The 22,733-nt window shown below is 37.8% G+C and overlaps 1 protein-coding gene across 19 annotated transcripts in view; it reads left to right on the top strand.

The window, feature by feature from the left end:
- FOXP2 (forkhead box P2) overlaps positions 1-22,733 on the top strand; it is a 314,333-nt gene that overhangs the window by 97,621 nt on the left and 193,979 nt on the right. For all 19 annotated transcript variants that reach the window (XM_073651932.1, XM_073651943.1, XM_073651942.1 and 16 more), the window contains one exon: positions 15,845-15,934. In XM_073651932.1, the coding sequence (XP_073508033.1) occupies positions 15,845-15,934 (90 nt within the window). The remainder of the gene's footprint in view (positions 1-15,844; positions 15,935-22,733) is intronic.

The raw sequence follows: 22,733 nt of genomic DNA, 5'->3' as shown, positions 1-22,733 counted from the left end.
AAGTTTGGGCACTCCTATTAATCTTAAGCTTAATGTTTTATAAAAATTGATGTTTTTGCAACAGCTATTTCAGTTTGATATATGTAATAACTGTTGGACACAGTAATGTTTCTGCCTTGAAATGAGGTTTATTGTACTAACAGAAAATGTGCAATCTGCATTCAAACAAAATTTGACAGGTGCATAAGTATGGGCACCTCACCTGAAAAGTGACATTAATATTTAGTAGATCCTCCTTTTGCAAAAATAACAGCCTCTAGTCGCTTCCTGTAGCTTTTAATGAGTTCCTGGATCCTGGATGAAGGTATTTTTGACCATTCCTCTTTACAAAAACAATTCCAGTTCAGTTAAGTTTGATGGTCGCCGAGCATGGACAGCCCTCTTCAAATGATCCCACAGATGTTCAATGATATTCAGGTCTGGGGACTGGGATGGCCATTATAGAACATTGTAATTGTTTCTCTGCATGAATGCCTGAGTAGATTTGGAGCGGTGTTTTGGATCATTGTCTTGCTGAAAGATCAATCCCCTGCGTAACTTCAACTTTATCACTGATTCTTGAACATTATTGTTAAGAATCTGCTGATACTGAGTGGAATCCATGCGTCCCTCAACTTTAACAAGATTCCCGGTGCCGGCATTGGCCACACAGCCCCAAAGCATGATGGAACCTCCACCAAATTTTACTGTGGGTAGCAAGTGTTTTTCTTGGAATGCTGTGTTTTTTTGCCGCCATGCATAACGCCTTTTTGTATGACCAAACCACTCAATCTTGGTTTCATCATTCCACAGGACCTTCTTCCAAAAAGAAATTGGCTTCTCCAAATGTGCTTTTGCATACCTCAGCTGACTCTGTTTGTGGCGTGCTTGCAGAAACGACTTCTTTCGCATCACTCTCCCATACAGCTTCTCCTTGTGCAAAGTGCGTTGTATAGTTGACCGATGCACAGTGACACCATCTGCAGCAAGTTGATGCTGCTGCTCTCTGGAGGTGGTCTGAGGATTGTCCTTGACTGATCTCACCATTCTTCTTCTTTGCCTTTCTGATGTTTTTCTTGGCCTGCCACTTCTGGCCTTAACAAGAACTGTCCCTGTGTTCTTCCATTTCCTTACTATGTTCCTCACAGTGGAAACTGACAGGTTAAATCTCTGAGACAGCTTTTTGTATCCTTCCCCTGAACAACTATGTTGAATAATCTTTGTTTTCAGATCATTCGACAGTTGTTTTGAGGAGCCCATGATGCCACTCTTCAGAGGAGATTCAAACAGGAGAACAACTTGCAAGTGGCCACTTTAAGTAGCTTTTGTCATGATTGAATACATCTGGCTATGAAGTTCAAAGCTCAATGAGGTTACAAAACCAAAAAAAGTGTTTTAATTAGTCAGTAAAAAGTAGGTAGGAGTATTTAAAACAACAAAATGATAAGAGTGCCCATACTTATGCACCTGTCAAATTTTGTTTGAATACAGATTGCACATTTTCTGTTAGTACAATAAACCTCATTTCAAGGCAGAAACATTACTGTGTCCAACAGTTATTACATATATCAAACTGAAATAGCTGTTGCAAAAACACCAATTTTAAGAAAACATTAAGCTTAAGATTAATAGGAGTGCCCAAACTTTTTCATATAACTGTATATACTTCAGTATGAGCTGACCCAAATATGAGCCATGGCACATAATTTTACCTCAAAAAGCGAGGGAAACTTATTGACTCAAGTCTAAGCCTAGGGTGGCAAATGTAGCAGCTACTGGTAAATTTCCCCATCCCGGTAAGCATTGCCCACTCATCACCAATCCTGGTATGCATGGCCCCTTCATCCCCAATCTTGGTATGCATGGCCCAATCATCACCAATCCTGGTATGCATGGCCCCCTCATCCCCAATACTGGTATGCATGGCCCCTTCATCCCTATCCTGATATGAATGGCCCCCTCATCACCAATCCTGGTATGCATAGCCCCCTCATCCCCTGTCCTGGTATGCATGGCCCCCATCACTGCACACATGAAAAAAAATAAACAATTCTACTCACCTTCCTTCTGTTCCAGAGCTGCGTCCTTAATAGCGAACAGTAAGTCGAGCTGCCGGCTTCCTGCTGCTGCTCAGCGTTCCTGTGTGCCCCCATGGGAGTGGGGAGGAGTGAATATTCATACTCTCTAATAGCGGGCACAGAGGATCGCTGAGCTACTGCAGGAGTCGGCAGGTGCGATTGACAGTGTGCGCTATTAACCCTCCGTCACATACAATATCGGTTCTAACGAGTTCACATACAATGTGACTGTCAGGCGCAGGCTAGAAAAATACCTATAATATCTAATGTTTGCAATTTCAGTGCTCTAAAAGTGATCAGTGACCTTCATAGGGATGTAATAAAAGAGACTACACATAATCAGGTGCAAAAAAAAAACATTTACTTAACATAAAACTAATAACTCTGAAATACAAACATTTCAAAACTCCCGCCAAATAGTCCCCAGTTCGACTGTCAAAAAACTCTACCAAGAAAATTTATGTTAACAAACTTAATTTTAAGGTACCTTAAGTACTATTAAACACATATTCAATCAGAATTAGATCCTGAAGTTTCCCCAGAAAAATTACACTTGCAGAGCAAAGAGCAAGAATTACACATCATTTTTGCATGTGTCAGGCAGATTGCATTATGACATTTGTGACATTCATAATTAGAAAGCCTTCTGATTCCGCTTTCTGTGGTTCAGGTGGTGCATCTCCTTCTTTTGGGAGGTGGTGCAGGTGGTGAATTTTCACTATCATCTTCCGGGCGGAATCTTTTGAGCTGAACTTGAAGGCGAGAGGGGATACCGATTGTTTTCATACTTCTCCTGCGTAGCTCTCCAAGCACTAGTTCATGGGCCAATTTTTTCAGATAGAATCGTCTACAGAATGGTTCAAGCTTGTTTTCAAGGTAAATGACTTGTGAATTTATACCACCCAAATTCAACATAGTAAAAAATATGACCATTGGCCAGCGTTTGTTGTTTCTGCTGACGTTGAAAGTTGAGCACATCTGATCAGCTGTATCAACACCCCCTTTGGTTGCATTATAAAATGTAATTATCTCCGGGTATTTTTTGTGCCTCAGTCCCAGGATCGATGGCATCATCATCATGAAGTGTTGATAGAAGAAGTACAATTTTTTTTGCTTGTGGTACATAGGAAACTAAAACCTTTCCATTATGGAATGCAAACATACTGCTGTACTGTTGTCTCCCTTTCACACTTACAAAGTGTGTAGGCAATTCTTTTTTATTTTTTTCTTACAGTTCCGACATATGAAAGCTTCTGCATTTTCAGATAATCAATCAGATCACAATTTGAAAACCAATTGTCAGCTGTTATATTGCGACCCGATCCAAATAAGGGCTCAGCCAGTCTTTTTACAACATCACTGGGTTTGTTGCTGACACAGTAAGGACCTTCTGGTTGTTTTCCTGCATAAACTTCCAGGTTGTAAGTGTAGGTCTTACTGGCATCAACAAGGGCATACATTTTATTCCATATTTGTTAGGCTTTGATGGAATATATTGACGAAAGGCACATTTACCACGAAAACCAGGGAGCATTTCGTCAATAGTGAGATTCTCCCCAGGGCAATAGCTTTTTTTACAGTTTTCAACAAATTTTTGGAATATATCACGAATTGGAGCAAGTCGGTCATGTGTTTTACGTTCAGCTCGGGTAGTTCTGTCGTCAAACCGAAGGCAACGAATTAGAAGCTTGAATCTGTTTATGGACATAACAAGGCCAAATTTTTCAACTCCATCCCTATCTTTACTCCAAAGTTCCTCCAAACTTTGTCTATTTGCCCTATAAGCTCCTGCAAGGTATAATAATCCAAAAAAGCACGCAGTTCTATTTCATCTGTGGCCTTGATGGTCCTGTTGCAGATGAACTTGTCCTTTATAATGTCTATATATTGGTTGGTATATGTGACAATAGAGTCCAGAATGTCATCTGTGAATAAACTATTCCAGCATTCAACTGCAGTTTTTGCATTACTTGCAGTTCCTATAACTGCAGGAAGGTGAGTAATAATGTTTTGAGGTTCCCTACGTTTTTTCAGGAGTGGCTTCTTGTTCCATTGGGTTTTTTTTATCTTTTCCCATATAATAAGATTCTACATCTTCATCCTCATCACTGTCACCATCTTGCTCTGTTTCAGAATCCACTTCACATACTTCCACCTCATCATGAGAATCAATCTCACTTTCCTCTCCTAAATCCTCATTCAGTGTGGGGTCTGCATCATCTAACAGCATGTTTGTTACTTCCTCAACATCAAGGTTTTTTGATAAATTGTACATTTTCCTCTCCATTTCAGCAGATAATCTGAAGCAAGAGAAGGAATATGTGTTAGGGAACTACTGTATATGCCTGAGCAGCACACTTTCTTTTTTAATCTGCCTTATTTCTATGAAATATCCTCACACTTTGTGCTATACATTCATAAAACAAGCTAAATAAACAATTGTGATGAATAAAACCCTAAAATACCAACCTTATTGAGTGTGACGTGTTCACATACAATGAGCCTGAGAGATTAGCGCAGTTATATCTGTCCTCCTGAAGCTCTGCAATCCAACTGTGGTATGAGGTTTCACCGAGCTGCTAGAGACAGGAGACTACCTGGAGGGAGGGGATTTCCTCACAATCTGGTGAGGAAGGAGAAATGAAAGTAAAAGAGATGTGCCTATCAGGCCTATTGTATGTGACGGAGGGTTAAGGAGAATTAATATTCACTCCTCAATAATCCCATAGGCGTGGAGAGGAGTGAATATTCATTCTTTTTAGTAGCGGGCACATGTGATCGCTGCAGCACCTGCCTACCGCTACTGCCTGTGCCCCGCTCTTCCGACGCCGCTCCCGCCCACCCCACTATCCACAGCCGGTATGTAAGTGGGACCCTCACTCGAGTATAGGCCGAGGGGGGCTTTTTCAGCATAAAAAATGTGCTGAAAAAGTCAGCTTATACAAGAGTATATATGGTAAATTGATTATGATTAACTCTGTTAGCTATTCTAGTAGGATTTTCCTGACATTTTCTTAGCTGTACTTTACAGCAAATGCCATTTTCCATAAACAGCTTACAACACAGCATAGCAATTTCATTGATGAAAGTTACTAGTCAGGGGAAGGTTACAACAAATTTTCAAAGCATTAGATATACCATGGAACACTCTGAAGATGAACATGAAGAAATGGTTTAATTTTGGCACATCGGCGACATTACTTAGAATTGGACATCCCTCAAAATTTTATGAAATAACAAGAAAAAAATTGGTCCTGGAGGCTGCCAAGAGGCCTATAGCAGCATTAAAGAAGCTGCAGGATTTTCTGACAAGTACAGGATGCGTATAACCAAAAGAAAACCATACACACAGTCAAAGATGGTGAAGTCAGCTTTGTGCTTTGGGGCTGTTTTTTGGCAGCTGGAACTGGGCCTTTAGTCAAGGTGGAGGGAATTATAAAAAGTTCCAAATATCAGTCAACTTTGCAAAAAAACCTCCAGGCCTATGCTAAAATGCTGAAAATGACGAGGAATGTAACCTTTCAGCTTGACAACAAGCATAAGCATTCCTTCAAATCAACAAAAGAATGGCTTCACCAGAAGAAGATCATCGTTTTTGAATGGCCCAGACCTGAGTTCAATTGAAAATATTTGGGTTGACCAGAAACCCTGACAAACTGACAAATTTGGAGTACTACTGCAAGGAAAAGTGGGCAAGATTGCCAATTCTAGATGTGCCATTCTTATAGACTCCAACCCAAAATGACAATGCTGTCATAAATTCAAGAGTACTTAAACAAAATATTTGTATAATAATGAGCATATTTATGTCACCACGTTATTTTAGTTTTTTTGTTTTATTTTTTTTACACTCCAAAATTTTTTTTTCAATTTAATTTTACAGTTTGTATGTAACATTAAAGGTGGAAAGTTCTGAAATTATGATTGTATGACTGTGTGAACTTCGCCTAATACAATCTTTTATACATTTGCAATCAACATTTTTGAAGTCCTCTTTTAGGCTGCGTGCCCACATTGCGTATTACAAGCGTATATGCTGCGGAATTTCCGTAGCGTAAACGCTTGTAAAACGCATGTATATCCGCACCCCATGGTCCCCAATGGCATTCCGCAATGTCAATGCCCATGCTGCGGATTTTTCCGCAGCGTATATGCTGCGGTCAAAAATCTGCAGCATGTTCATTAATTTTGCGGAAGCGCAGCGGAATGAATGTGCGGATGGTAACCAAGTCTGGATGAGAGGAGACTCTCATCCAGACCTGGGTACCAAAGAACCTGTAAAAAAAAGAATAAAATAAAGTTTATACTTCTGATGTTTTTCCTCCGTCGCGCTGTTGTGTGAAGCACCTGCCACGTCATTGAGTCATGTGATCCATCACATGACTCAATGACTTCACCGCAGGTCATGCACACAACAGCGTGAGCCGCTCAAGACTCCGGACGGGGCAGAGAATGCATCGGAAGGTGAGTATAAACTTTATTTTTTTATTTTTTACCATTCTGATTCTTTTTTTTTAACTATTACTTGGTCACACTATATAAATCCATGCCGGTTGCATGGATTTATATAGTGTGAACAAGTTGTCAAGCACTTTTCCAAGTGATGCTTAAATCACTTGGAGAAGTGCTTGATAAACCGCATGCGGAAATGCATGCAAAGACGCTGCAAAGATGCCTCACAAACGCTTCTACCTGGCGGGAAAACCGCATGTAAAATCCGCATGCGATTTTCCCGCCAGGGAGAAGCGTAAAAAATATGCTTCAGTTCCGCAATGTGGGCACTTAGCCTTAAACTTTCTTTTTTATACTAGTATTGATTGTTTGATTCAAACAGGCAGTGTTGTTAATGACCCTCATTTTTGTACTTTCTATATACAATAGACTTCAAATCTCTACAAGCCTTTTAATGGTGTTACTGAGCCCTTTCCCAAAACAGTATTATCATAAAAATTCTGTTATGTTTGAGAAAGAATAAAACATGCAAAACAATCATTTAATCAAGTGACAAGAGAATTTATAGAAAGATAAGAAAATAAGGGTTTGTATTGGGGAATCTCCAAGAATACAAACTCATTGGATTTTAATACTGCTTACATACATTGTATCATGTTCTTTTCAATAAGCAACAAAAATAACCTTTGTGAAAATTCTTGCACAGGTAAATAATTTTAGAATTTTGTATGCATTCAGTATAGTTAAAGAGATTTTCCATTTGAGGGAAAACGCAAGTCAGCTTTCCAAATATTAACAGTATACAATATACACACTGTTAGTACTGAGCTCTGCTAGCCAGTTTGAGTGGTCGTTGTGTGACCACAAGTATGTGATTTTAGTCAACACCTGACTGTAAGTATGCAAGTCACATACTTGTGGTCATGTGACAACTGCATTCTTGCTGTCAACTAATGATTGCTTGAGCTAGTTAGCAGAACTGAGTCATAACAGTGTGCATCTTGCACACGCTTAGGGTATGTTCATACTACATATTTTGAATAGTTTATGGGACAGAAACTGAACAGAAATACTCCAAATCCTCCTCAAAACTCCTGAAACTTGGAGTTTCCACTCAGTTTCTATTCTGAAAACTCAGCAAAAAAAATCAATGTGAGCACACCTTTAGGTGTCCACTCCAAATAAAGTCTGAAAAATCACTTATCCCCTTAAGAACCCAAGAATTGTTTTGCTTTTTCAATTTTGTTTTTCCCTTCTTTTTTTCCATGATCTATAACTTTTTTAGATTTTTAATTGACATAATCATATGAGGGCTTGGTTTTTGAGGGACAAGTTGTAGTTTTGAATCAAACTATCCATTTTAACATTTATTGCCCTGGAAAATGGGTAACAAACTCGAAGTATGGTGAATTGGCTCCATTTGCTACAGTTACAGATAGATGCTGGCTATGAAACAGAGCTGGCATATGCCTGGTATGAAGCAGGCTCAGATCCAAGATACTTCATACTTTCCTTAGTGATTTTTTACAAAATGTATGTCATAGGTCATTAAGGAGTTAAAAAAATGCTTGAAAGACTCTTCCTATTCCTTTCTATTGTAAAACCACTTTGCTTTCCCTATGTTCAGTCTTTTCAGCATATTTTCAGATTTTTAAAAACGCCTGGTGGAAAAAAAGAAAGTGTATGTCATATCTTTGAAAAATCTCCTGATGGCATTCTCCAATAAAAAGGCTGTAAAAATGCTTCAGGGGAAAACTCTTCCAAAATGCTTATGCTTCAAAAAAACTCTTCAAAACCACTTTAGAAAATGAAAAACTCCTCCAAAATCTCCTAAAAGAAGGAGTGTTTCCTGAAGCGGTTTCAACTGGAAAACTCATAATTTTGAATACCTCAACAAAACTCAATGTACAAATACCCTAAATGTTTGGCAAGCTGCACTGCTTGCTTAAAGCTTGCCATGGGTTGGAAAACCACTTGAACTAATTTAAACAGGTATGTGGTCATGGTGTCTTTTTTTTTTTAGCCTTCTATTTTTATGTTTTTAGAGCCGCCAACACCTTCTTGACGAAGCCTCGTCAGGAAAACACTGGCAGCCTTTTTCCTGAAGAGGCTTCGCAAGCAGCTTTGCTGGCTTCATCCTTTCTCTGTACTTTCCGCTATAATGGCTAGCGACTTCTGCGTCAAAGCCGCCCAAAAATAAACATGCTACTTTTTCACCACTTCATGGCTTCCGAACTTTGAAGCGGTTAAAAGAAGTAGCATAAAACTGAACATGTGCACAGTAATGTCATTTTACCTTACTGTGCACTATGTTTATTTTTTGGGTGGTTTTGAAGTGCTTTTTCAGGCGAATTCCAGGTGAATCCGGCTGAAAAAGACATTGTGTGCACATACTGTTGGGCGTTTAAAAAAAAAAACATCTTAGAAACCAAGAATTTTTCTGTTTACCTTTACAAATGAAGTGCATATTGAAATATCCACTTGCAAACAGTAGAAGGTAAATTAATTTATACAAGAAAAAGAGTAAAACGGCTGACTAGAAAACACGATGCAGAACTTATTATTTCTTGACCTAAATTAAAAATCTGTTTCTAACTGTTGGCCAGAATGAGAACAAGTGTTATGTCTGGAAGTAATTGCTTTTCAATATCCCAGCATATCTATCTATCTTATTTTCTTTTCCTAAAATGCCAAAATATATTATTATTTTTATTGCAAAGTCCATCGTACTTCATTACTAATTGTGTTTATTGTACTTTCGGGATGTGTCGTATTTTTGTTGAACGGAGTAATGGAATGTGTCAATGAAATTTGAAAACTGACCTGCAATTACTTGAGAATTCTGAGAGACAATGACATGATTGTTGTGGGAAAGTTTCCTACTGTTAAAAGTATGTTGTGCAAACGTATACCAAAGGCTTATGTGGGAAGGCAAATCAATGTTGTAAGGAGATAGAGCCAGTGCATTCATTTTGTTTACTTTGGTTTTCACTGTCTGCCCGCTTTCACTGAAAAACTTGCTTGGAGCAGACTGTAGCAGACCTCTCTCTGTCTTTTCATAATTGATCAGGGGATGACTGCCTTCCCTGAGGGTTAAGACGTGGCAACTTTTTCTGTTTGCTCAGCATCTCAATGCAATAGTTCAAACATTGTTCACACCAGCTGGCAGTGTAATGCCATATGCACATCTTGTCAAAGCAATTGTTGTCATGGATACTAGACACTATCTGGGAAATCAGCTCATTGATTCTGTTATCATTTTTATTTTTTGCTGAATTTTATTGTTTTGTATATATACATATTTATTTTTATTTTAGGAAGAACTTTTTTTTAAAATTAGGAATGTTTTAACGTGAAGGGTGTTATAGTAAATATACCCTGTTCATGATTGAGACTTTGATTAAAAGCAGCAGGGCTCCCATCATTTTCAGACTGAGAACCAACATGGAAATGTAATATAAAGTGTGTTATAGCAAGTTTACATTCTCTACAACTCTGTTCCAGATACTGTATTAGATTAGGCATTCCCCATCACTTAAAGAGAAGAGGAAATGAAATTAAATCTCCTACTGAGACTCAGCAATTCTAGGTCAAACCCATCTAAAAACATAAGACACAGCATTTGCCAGATCTGATGCATGACTGCCACTAGCGGTGCCATACAAACCCTATTCACTTTTAATTGGGTCCTTCTAGTTCCGACAAATCGTATCTTGACTATTTTGCTTTAAGAAACAAGACTTTAGCCCTAATTTATCTTTGCACTAGAAATCTGGCATACAACTGTTGTAAAAAAGTTTTTGCAACTCATTGCTCAAAAATATTTGGACTTTTGACATTTTGACACCAAATCCACCAACTTTGAGAGTTGGACAGAATTTAATGGAGGGGAGTGGCTGGGCTGGGCCTTACAGAAGCATCATAATTTATTCCACAAAAGTGGCTAAAATGAAGGCTAAAATGTAATTTTACATTTCTGACACTGATGTACAGAAGCTAAAAAATATGCCAAATTCATTAAAACGTGAATCTGTATGCCTCTGCATGAATTTTGCACACTCTTTTCCAGCGCTTTCTGGTTCAAGACAATCTTACATGAATTGGCCTCTTTTGTGAAGAAGGCTTTCAACAGAGCCTACAACTCATATGTAAACAGATCCTAAACATATTAACATAACTGTCTGCCATACAGCCACATTGTGCTCCGCAAATGGAGTACACTGATACAGATTCCATAGTTAGCCAAAGTTATCATCTCTGATTGCACTGTTCAATGTAGTACTCCACATCTCATCTTTCTATCAGCTCTTTAAAACCATGGAACTGAAATGTTGATTTTGACTTCCTTGACTCTAGATAATGATCTAATTTATGTATGCAGGAATGTAAATTGCTGTTCTGTTACCCAGGCATATTTCTTCATGCCTTTGAGAACCTTTTAATTTCAACTCTTTGCCCTAAAAATAAGGTTGACAGTGTATAATACTAAATAACTTTACTAGGAAATTTTCCCATTTAGTTAGATTGAGTTTTAAAAACACGTGATTTCCTGGTAACATAGTTTTTTATAGCAATAGGATAAAAATAATTTTGTCTTATTTTTTTTCTGTTATTTTGAACAATGAGAATAATAGAGTGAATTGCGGGGGGGGGGCAAAATATCATAAAGTATTGAATCACAGATTAAATGTTCAATGCAGAAAATAAAGAGTTCAAAGGTCAATCCAATCAGCATTCCCCCCTGTAGTGCTGCATTTACAATCTGTCTACTATTTACTAATTTCCAGAACAAATAGATGGAAATAGATGAAAAAAATTGAGAAAAGTTTACACAAGTAGTAAACTATTGTTATTGTTACCAACTAGGAAATAAGTTGGATTGATATTAAAATTGAAGTAAATGCCAGCTAATTAACATTAAAAAATAAACTGTTGGTGAGGTTATTGCTGAATCTGATAATTAAGATAAACAGCAATGAGACTAGCACCAAGAGTCAAAATGAAAACTTGACATTGCTTTTTAATATTTGGGGCATCATTTTTTTTTTTTTTGCATTTTAGAAGCACAATATTTCTAAATTTCTCATAGTTTTTCCTTCATACTTCTTTAAAATGTAATAAATTACAAGTTATCTGATCAGTGGGTGTTCAGTGTGAGAATAATGCAATATCTTAATATTGTTATGCCTACTATGCTTTACACATTTTAGTCCACATCGACTATTACAGTTATTTATATAGATAGTAGCAAAAAAAAGGAGCAATCAGCTCACCTGTCTGGTGCACAGCAAAAAGCCCTCTGTAGTAATATGGGTAGGTCCACGTAGAAACCAGCAGTCGTAATATTCCATAAAAAATTAAGTTATTTGTTCAGATTAAAAACATGAGCGGCAAAGAGCAGCAACAAAAATGCTTTATTCCAGACAGCGGCTGGCTAAATTGATTGATGTTAAATTTCACCAGGCGAACAATAGTTTTGGTTGAAATGGTCACCTTTGATTAACTTCAGACTAAAGATGATCAAATCTTTTAAAATTTTAATTTGTCAGGTTCAGCAAATTTTTCAATAAAATTTGACTTGTGGTGACTAAATTCAGCACAAATTGCATGTACTCCAATTTCTCTGAAAATATATGAATAACATTCCAAGGACTGTATCCATCCCATTTTAATCACTTTTATGCAAAAACAACTCAAGTACTGTCAAAGTGACCTCACCATAGAGATGGCTGGTATCCCAGTAGTAATAAAAAGCCAGTTTAAAAACACAGCGCACTGGAAGGTTTTTAATGTTTTTGAAAATGAAAAATTAGTCCAAAAATGTTCTCTCTTGGTTAACCGTAATCAGGAACACCATTTTGCTCAAAACACTGGCTCAAACTGATAATATCGCTGTTAGAGGTAACATCATCCTGCTGTAACTAAGATGACTGATATGCCATATATTCCATAATGCGCACCCTTCTTTCCCATTAATACACTTCCTGGAGCCAGAGTAGGCCAACTGCCTGACTTTGGTAGTACTACTGCCCAGTTGGCTGGTGTCAGTGGTAGTGGTAGTTGTGATTCTTTTTGCTGCTGCTATAGGCTCCCTCATTCTTAGTATTCTTAGTATGTTGTTTTTGTTCATAGACTACCCCTTCTATTGTCAGTGCATGAGAGAAGGTCAGAAGGGATGAACTGTAAAGTTTGGGGTTCGTACTGGACACCTGGACAACAACTTTTTACTGGAAGTCTGGTTTACTGTTCGGGTACGGATGCCAAAAAAAAGTTTGTTGAAAGGCTACAGCTCAGCCATTCAACAAGCTTTTAGATTGTGGGCACTTCTGGAGCATCACTGCCATGTTAAGTATAGGCATGGCTGTGATTGGCTGGCACACCACGTGACCCAGCCTGGATAAATGCCGGATCACGGGTGCCGCCGCCATTCTGCTTTGATCAGTATAAGGACAGGACGGAGCTGGAGTGAGGGACAGTGTTAGGTTCTGTGTGTGTGTACTCTGCAAAAAAAGCCTCTGTGTGTACTCTGCACCCATGTCTATGGGAGTACTTTGCCTAAAATCATTTTATTCTACTCTGCACCCATGTCTGTGGGAGTACTATGCCTTTTTTTTTTTCTAATCTCTACACATGTCTGTGTGAGTACTGTGTGTAAAAACACATTTTTCTAATCTGCACGTGTGTCTTTGGGAGTATTGCGCATATAAACAAACTTTTCTACTCTGCACCCGTGTCTGTGGGAGTACTGTGCCTAAAAAAATTGTTTTCTAATCTTATACACCCGTGTCTGTGTGAGTACTGTGCGTAAAAACATTTTTTTCTAATCTGCACCCATGTCTATGGGAGTACTGTGTGTGAAAACTAATTTTTCCACTCTGGACCCATGTCTGTGAGAGTAGTGTGGCTAAAAATATTTTATCTGCTCTGCACTCGTGTCTGTCAGAGTACTGTGCCTAAAACTCACTTCAGAAAAGGAGGAGAGCATTAAATAGGGGTCATGGACGTGGCCATGGTGCTGCTGGTGTAGCGTGCCCGTAATACTGCCTGGTGCAATGTGACCGTAATGCAGGCTAGTGTAGCGTGACTCTAATACAGCCTGGTGGAGCGTGTCCATAATACAGGCTAGTGCAGCGTGTCCGTGATACATCTCTTCCACAGACCAGAACTTCATAGCTTTTTTACATACACTCATTGACAAATTCATACTTTTTATGGTGATCTGTAGAGAGAAATTCATCATGCATCACACACAAATCAGATTACAAAAATATTTAAACACAGGTTGTAATGTAACAACATAGGTAAAACACCATAGGGTCAATACTTTTGCAAGCCACTGTAAGCAGAATAAGTCAGCAAGTTTACTGTCCCAATAGGACTGATCAGAGTAAGTCAATTCACAGGAATTATTGGGCTTGGTGGTAAGGTATTTCAAAGATCTGACATCTGCAATGCAATAAATCACATAACCATTTTAATGCACAGGGTACCACTTTTCTCATGCAGTTTGCTTAATCACTGTACTCCAGTGTTTATAAGTATTTAGTAATAAGTAACCACTATTGTTTTTATTCACTAGACTAAGAACTATCACTTTGTCAGGAAGTACTGTATTGAGCTAGCAAAGTGATAATGAGAGTAACTACAAAATTTTAAATGCCAAATGCCAAAACTCAGCTTCATAAATATTTTTCTTTAAAACAGCTATCTGTGATAAAAAGTAGAGCATGAATCTTATAGTAGGTATACATACTTTGTGCGTAATCTATTTTATATCCATCACCCGTCACACCAACAATCAAAGTGAAAAATAAAGAGCTTATAAAATGATCATTTCTTTATTGTAAATCTCTATCAATATTGAGGTGTTAATGCTGTACTGGGCCCAGTGGTACTTTCAAATCATGCATCATGAGATATATTAAGAAACAACACTATTCCATGTAATATCAGAAATTTAGGAGAAGATGGTTTTTGTGTTTTTTTTCCTTAAGCTGTTGATGTTGGTTTGGTCTGTAACTTTAGATTGAGTCTTGGTTATAGCCACTGTTCATACTTTGGCTGTGAATCCTAAGCTCATTACCATTGGCTATAAACTCTACTCTTGTTCCTTTTTCAAAGAACCTTGGTGTGAGCTTGGGAGAATTTAATTTCTGCAATTTCTGTTTGCCAACTCTACTGGTAAAGTGATAGGTCTTGCTGGGTCTGCATTCTGGGTGTCTCCTAGGTAGGAGAAACCCTGGATAAGAAACAATGCTGTTGCTGTTTGCATTTGTGTTGAAAGTAATTACTCTGAGCTTGTCCTTTGAAATGTGTGGTTTAGGTTAGAAGAAATTAATTACCTGAAAAATCCACCAATTCAGTACCGGGATATAGCAAATGCTTTATGGACCCACGACCTCTAATGGATCAGTGAATAATATATTTTTTTATTAAAGCAGAAATGTAAAAATTGATAGAACAGCTGTTCTGTAAGCATGTCTGAGCACTCTTATGCATAAATTACCCTATTTTCACTATCTTTGCCCTCTTCAGTTTACTGAATATTTGACAGACATATCCATCATATTGTATTTGTGAATCTGTGCTGGAGTAATTGCTCAGATAGTTCATTGTAGGTAAAGGGGTAGGAGTGCTTTACAGAAAATGTATTATCATTCCTTGAGACTTGTAGTTTTTTGTTGGATCATGTGGTATTGTGCATGATTGGAGTTCTACTCCAGAACTAATATCTGAAAAATATTCTCATTGGAATAATGCTAGGTTGCAAGGCAACATATGAAATAAACAGGTAACCACACCTATACCTATGATACATGCTAGTCACCAGGACCCAGTGCTAAATCAGTAGCAGGGCCCCCCACATCTCCACATACCATGTTCTATCTGTAATACTTCTTGTTACTTTGCACCCTCTATAGCTACATTCTTACTAATCACTTCCTATGTACAAATTATGTTGATTTACTTTCTCCTTTCTACCTTAAAGCTGAAAATATGCCTGAAAATTGAAATACTTTTGAGGTGATCAGGAGTTTTATTGTGATCCAGCAGGGGGGGTATTACTGCTAATGATAGCTGAAGGCTCTACAGAGAGATCTTAAAGGCTCTTAGGGAAGTACTAATTTTAATTAATACTAATTATAGTTGTAATTTGTAATTATAATAGGTTCTAGTCTCCAGGACATATCTAAACATCATCTTTGTAAATGAAGCAGTTGTTTTGTCTTTTTGTTATTATGTTGTTGTATATTCTTGAGATGGAAATGTTTTGCGTATAAATAAGTATAATCCATCGAGGGCTTCATTTCTCTGTATCTATTGTTTGTGCCTAGGCTCTCCAAGCAGCAAGACAGCTTCTTTTACAACAGCAATCAAGTGGATTGAAGTCTCCAAAGAGCAGTGAAAAACAAAGACCACTGCAGGTACTGTATGTTCTAATGAAGGACATTGTGTAATATGATGCTTACAATAGTAGGACATGGCCGGTGATATACTGCTGTGCTGTACACTGTAATCTGGTCAATAAATAACAAGTAGACATCTGTTGTTTAATTGCATTGAAGAAGATCAGGGAAAATATTGATATGCTACTTACAACATAAATGTAATACTTTGCCAAGAACTTTAAACATTACTCTGATTCTGCTGCATGATGTCTTTTTGAAAGGAAAGTGTCTTTAAAAAGTCCTTGAAGGCATAAAAGTTGCACAAAGAAATAAAACACGGGAGTCCTCAAGGCAAATAACTGTATATTGTTTGGGATACAATATTATTTGTGCTTTTCAAAAGTAGTTTCCCCTTGTTTCTAACATTTTATTTTTTTTTAGACATAAAAAGTTCATTTTTTACCTGCAGCTGAGTAGTCATTCCAGTATACTCAATTGGCTTGTGGCAACATCTTAATTCATAACTTTAGTTTTAAATAATACAGAGAGCAAGTGAGGAACTGTCTCCCGAAGGATGCCATAAAAATGCTGTCAGAGAAGTGTACCTGTTTTCCCCCTCTTAGAAGTGAAGAATACTCATGCACTAGCACAAATTGAACTTTAAATGTTTAATTTATTATCTCTGGAGGATTTTGCATCAGTAGAAATAATGTGAAATCATAGAAAAAAAGCAAAGCTACATATGTCATGTATAACAGTATGATATCTCATTGAATTTCTCTTTTAGTTTCTTATATTTGCTATTTTTTGACATTTTAGTGGATATTTACTAACAGCAACAAAAATTACTTCCTCTTTCTTATTTTACATATTTGTAAGATAGTCACCACTTATGAGGTAAACGCCAATGCCAGCTCCCTTTCATTATTCTAAGGGAAGCATTTTGGCAGATATCTTGCTCCCCAACCTTCTCTCCCCGCTAAGGCTCACTATTTATTTTTGTAAAGTTAACAGCTATTCATTCAGATCCCTACATACACTTGGAGACTCGGCTAGGCTTAGGGTGCACGTATTCAAAAAGGGAGATGGGAGTGAACCACTGACATTTACAATCAGTGGGAGAGTAAGTCCATATTAGATGGTCATCTGATCCTGCCAAACTTGGCAGATTCATTGAGCATTCATCCAATGTGACATCCTCCTCATATACTCTGTAGGAATTTACTATGAATATTGCCAATATTGTTTTAATGGTAATACCATGAGTGGTTTAGAAAATGTGACTATTGTGTTAATAGTGGGTTCTTAGGTTTACATCTGTTTCTCTTACAACCTTATTCTCATCACAGCTACATGGAAACCTTTAAAGGGACTCGGCATTGAATCACTGTTCAAACCAAATACAGTAACTCGGTGCATCATGACAGGGCCAATCATTTATATACACCTTCCCACCTGCTTGGTTTCCACCTAACTCCACCCTCTTCTGGGTCCATGAAGTCAGAGCTGTCAATCAAATAAGAAGGGAGGGTGGAGATTGAGGGAAAACAAGCAGGTGGGAAGGTGTATATAAATGATTGGCTCCGCCGTAAAGCACCGAGTAGCTTGAAAAGTCATTCTGTGCTGACGGAGTCCCTTTAAGAAGAGCTTATACATTTACTTTACAGTTGATAAAGATGTATGATTAGAATCACATTTCTTTCAATAGTAATTTATTTACCATTATAGCCATTCAATGGAACTTTTGTTTTCCTTCTGTAGTTGCTTATACAGGCATATCTGTAATCTCAGCGATAAACTGAAAACTAAGTTTTCCATTAAGACCCAATTCCTCCGCTCTTATAATAGCCCAGTATTACAAAGCTGCTTAGTTTTCCCTTCTACCATGATCCCCTATGCTACCCAATGTTTAGTTTCACCCATCTAGCCGAAAATCTAGCCCTCCTTCATATACAGCATATGCTTGATGATGTGTAATATTTTGCGGACATATATTTTTGTGGAAGTAAGATCATATAGAGGGGACACATCATCTCAGAAAATGAACAGAGCCCACACAATTACCGTATTTTTCGGATTATTAGAAGCACTTTTATTCCTCCAAATTTGGGAGGAAAAAGGGGGTGCGTCTTATAATGCGAAGTTACAGTATTTTACATGGGGGCGGCGTCGGGTCCGGGTCCCCGATACAGGAGGTCTCCCAAGATATCGTCTCCTGAGATATCAATCTGCGCATCCTCCAGCGGCCATTTTGCCGAAGCACACCGCAGGGCTATGTATGGGATAGGGAACCTCGCCTCCGCTCACCGACGACTTCTGAGGACGGGGCTGCAGCATCGCCTCGCTACTGCCGCCACCACCTCCTCCTTGAATCAGCGACCCTTCTTCTAAGGACAGGGCCCGCAGCATCGCCCTGCTCCCGCCTCCACCACCACCGCCGATGTCATCCTGAATCAGCGACCCTTCTTCTGAGGATGGGGCCGCAGCATCGCTCCGCTCCCGCCACAGCCGCCTCCACTGCCAATCTCTGGTATGTGTGACCCTGGCTCCTGTGACTACCGCTGCCCCCCAGGTAAAAAGGATTATAAGGTGCACCATTTTATTTAAAAAAAACCAACATTTTTTCCTATTTTGCACCCCGAAATTATAATCCGGTGCGTCTTATAATTCAAAAAATACGGTACTTAATCATTATTGGAATATAGCTCTGGCAGATAAGAATTTTAAGTAAATCAAAACTGACTTTATCTGCATTGACAATTAATTGTGTATAAAACACTCTCCAAAAAATGCACTTAAGTAAAATTACAATTCTCCAATAGTTTCAATGCTAGCTGTTGAGAAAAGGCATAGAATACAGAAAAGAGATTACTCAAATAGTCTGCAAAAAAGGAATCCAAACTACAAATTAACCCCTTCTCTCTTTATGATATACTAATACCTCATGTAGTGGGTGTTGAGCTGCCGCACACATAGCAGGTGCCGCCTGTGTTATATAGCCAGCTTTTGCTTCTGACAGCAGCCATTAGTTCTAGCCCCGATGGCTGCTGTTTAACCTCATGAATGTTGTCTGTCACTGATTTGTGCACCCATTTACCCCACCTCTCACCCCCTGTAATGTGATATAGGGGTGCTGATGGATTGCCACTGCAACTTAAGGCCTACTGAAGAGCTGTCATGCTGGTACCTGGGCTTGAAAGACAGCTGTGATCTTCAAAGACTACTGTGTTTTTTGCTATACACTGCAATACCCAGTTTTGGCAGTTTAGAAGACAAGCGATCACAGGTTCAAGTCCTTATGCGGAGAAAAAAATAGAATGTAAAGTAAAATTTACATTTTTCTATTTAACAAGTTATAAAAATTCAAATCAACCTCCCCTTAAAGTATGATATATGAAAATATAGAATTATTTAACCTATTAAATGAATGTAAAGAAAAAAATTGAAACACAAAAATTACGTTTTTTTTTATTATAGCACCTCCAATGAAAAATGCAATAAAAAGCTATCAAAATATCATATGTAGCTAAATGGTACATGAAAACTACAGCTAGGCAGGGAAAAGAAAAGGACTTAACCCTCCGTCAGGGGCAACTGATCTGACAGGTGCAGCTCACTTAGGTTCATTTCTCTATTTTCAGTGGTTTGTCTGGTTAGTGTTACTTTTCTGGTTAGTAAACATTTTTTTTTCCACCTGATTATGTGTATTCTCATTTATTACATTCCTATTAAGGTAACTAATCACTTTTAGAGCACTGAAATTTTCAAAAAAGGCAAATATAGCCAATTTTCTAGCCTGTGCCGGACAGGCGCAATGCCCCTAAACTCGTTATGAAACATATTGCCCCTGACGGAGGGTTAAACAGCTCCACTGGCAGAAAAGTAAAAATGCTGTTGGTCTCAGGAAATGGTAACACACTAATTTTGGATTTTTTTTTTTTACAAAGTTTAGAATTTTTTAAGCCAGTGAATTAATTTTATAAATTGTGTACCATTCAGAATGATACTGTCTTGCAGAATAATGTAGACAGGTCATTTTTACAGCACAACGAACATCGTAAAAAAGAAACCTCAAAACAATAGGGTTTTTTTCAACTCATGTAGAAATTTTTCCTGTTTTTCGGTATATTATAGTAAAATGAATGCTGTACTTCAGAACTAAACCTTGTCTTGCCAAAACGTCAAACAAATAAAAAAGTTATGGCTTTTTAATTAACCTCTAAGTGACCGAGTTGATTTTGACCTTAATGACCAGGCCAAATTTTTTAAATCTGACCAGTGTCAATTTATGTGGTAATAACTCTGGAAAACTTTAACGGATCCAAGTGAGTCTGAGATTGTTTTTTCATGACATATTGTACTTCATGATATTGGTAACATTTGTTCAATATGACTTGCGATTATTTGTGAAAATATCGCAATTTTAGCGAAATATTTTGAAAAACATCGCAATTTTCAAACTTTCAATCTTTATATCCTTAACCAGTTAGTCATGTTGTACAAAATAATTAATAAATAACATTTCACTGCATAGAATTTGATAACACTAGGTCGTCATATTGAATATGTCAACATATCGTCATTTTTTTTAACTTTTGAAAAAGCTCTAACCCTAAGCCTAACCATAAGACTAACCCTAACCTTAAGCCTAGCCCTAAGGCTAACCCTAAGGCTAACCCTAACAACAAAGAATGAAAGAAATAAAATTTATAAAATAATAAAAAAATGTCAACTGACAAAGGGGATGATACAGGGGGGGAGTGATCAAGGGGGTACACAGCAAGGCACAGCCCAAGTGCTGTCCTATTTACTAATTATTGGGCTTTTGATCACTGTGATGGGGTCTATCACAGTGATCAAAAGTCAGGAACCAATAGGAAAAACTCCTGCGGTTGCCAGATGCAGACCGGCAGATCTTGGCATGCGCTCTGTGCATTTTGCTTCATGAAGTGGAGGAGGAGGGCTGTGGGATGGTGGATCCGGTGCTAAGGTCTTTGGGACACCATTTCTCTCTCCTCTAACATGTTATATCATGTCAGAGGAGAGAGAAATTATTTTTACACCTGATTTCTCCTTTTTTATGGGATCGCCGTTATTCGTTGAATAATGGCGATCACGTGATCAGAGACCGGAAAAACCCGGGAGATTTTCCGACTCTGGGGGGCTTTTCAAGTTCTTAGATATCTACTGTATATATCTTTGGACTTCTACCATTGTTTAGTTCATTAATCACAGATTTTTTGCAAACATGGCTAACCTTTATGTTTTAATTTTAGCCTATCAGCAAAACACACCGCACTTACTGTGAGAAGCATGAACTATTGTTTATTTTAAACATGGGAATTTTAGAGTACTTCATGGGTTTGTGGTAAAGTTTTCTCTGAAGACCAGTGATATATAATGCTCATAGCGAGTTAAGTAGGAGAGGTATGTTCTTCTACCATCTACCTCAAACCATTCATAATTATCAATTCCTCAGATGTGGATACTAGGGATGGGCGAATGTTTCTCAACTCTCCAGAATACAGATTTTCTTGTAATGTGCTTGACGTGAATTCAGCAAAATGACAAAAAATTAACAAAAAATCCCTCATTGCTTACCTCTATGACCACCTCTGCTGCTCACTATCCCCTGTTTGGCCTTTAGCACCTCTTCTTAGTGCTGCAGTAATATGTACTGTACAGGAGACAGTGAGTAGCAGTGGTGACCTGAAAAGTGAGCAGTGAGGTATTAGTTGTTTTCATTTTCTACTTTTTATGTATATTATGCTCTTAGATTTCTCTAGATCCCAAAGCATAATAAGGGGCATTCAATTTGTAGAGAAAAAAATTTCCTGCAAATTGAATTTCTCTGCATAATCCATGTGATTTTGTGAATTTGAATCTTATCCGATCTGCTCATCTCTATTGGATAGTGATACCTAATATGTGTAGTTTTTTGTTATGTAGTGTATTTAAAATAAAACATCAAAAACACCCAATCTACAATCCATTCCCCAGGAAATCCCAATAAAGAAGGTTAGGTATCACACTAATAAAACTTCTTCCAATCTCAGCCATAGGAGGCTGCTCTAAGGTCAGAAACTGTTAACAACAGCTTGTTCTTAGAGCAGAAGCTTTTTTTCTGAAGGTTTCTCTACACAAATACCAAAACACTCAGCTGTAAACTATGCACCAGCAGCATCACCCATCAAAAAACACTCAATGATTGTTAAGGTATATAACTTTATAAGTATGTGAATATTTGTCATTGAGTCAATTTTTAGATAGGAGAATCACTCATGGCACCTTAGTGTTCCTTATTTTATTAACAAATGTACTTTTTTGCTTAAATCTTAGCATAGATGTATTAGCAGGGTATTCATCTATTATACAGTGGTACCTGAATGAATGAATTCAGCCATTTGAATGCCAAAATATTCTATTAAGAAAGCCTATTGACTATCATTGATGTGTTGGTATTTTATGGGGAATTACAGATTACTTTTAGCTATTTTAACTAGATCTTCCAAAATTCCAGTCAGTTCTAGCATTTCAGATAGAGTCATTAGCAGTAACACAACAGATGTAGGACACAGCATTAACAAATAGCATGTCACCATTAATTATTTCAATACATAAATAATACATTTGCTTTTGACTATGGTTCCTTGGTCACTTTTATTGTTGAAAATTGCATTAATGTGATAAGGCTTGTTAGAGAGTCGATATTGACTTCTAGGATTGCTACTTCCTATAGGTGGCACTAGAGTTCTAGTCCTCTTCCTCTCTGAAGAGACAATTTGCATCAAAGGAACTCCAAAATTGTTATCATCAAGGTAGTCATACTTTGTTA

The sequence above is a fragment of the Phyllobates terribilis genome, unplaced genomic scaffold (genome assembly GCF_046119375.1).
Source record: "Phyllobates terribilis strain yellow unplaced genomic scaffold, ASM4611937v1 Scaffold_11__3_contigs__length_659146591, whole genome shotgun sequence".
Taxonomy (NCBI): domain Eukaryota; kingdom Metazoa; phylum Chordata; class Amphibia; order Anura; family Dendrobatidae; genus Phyllobates; species Phyllobates terribilis.
This window is presented reverse-complemented; position numbering and strand designations above follow the sequence as displayed.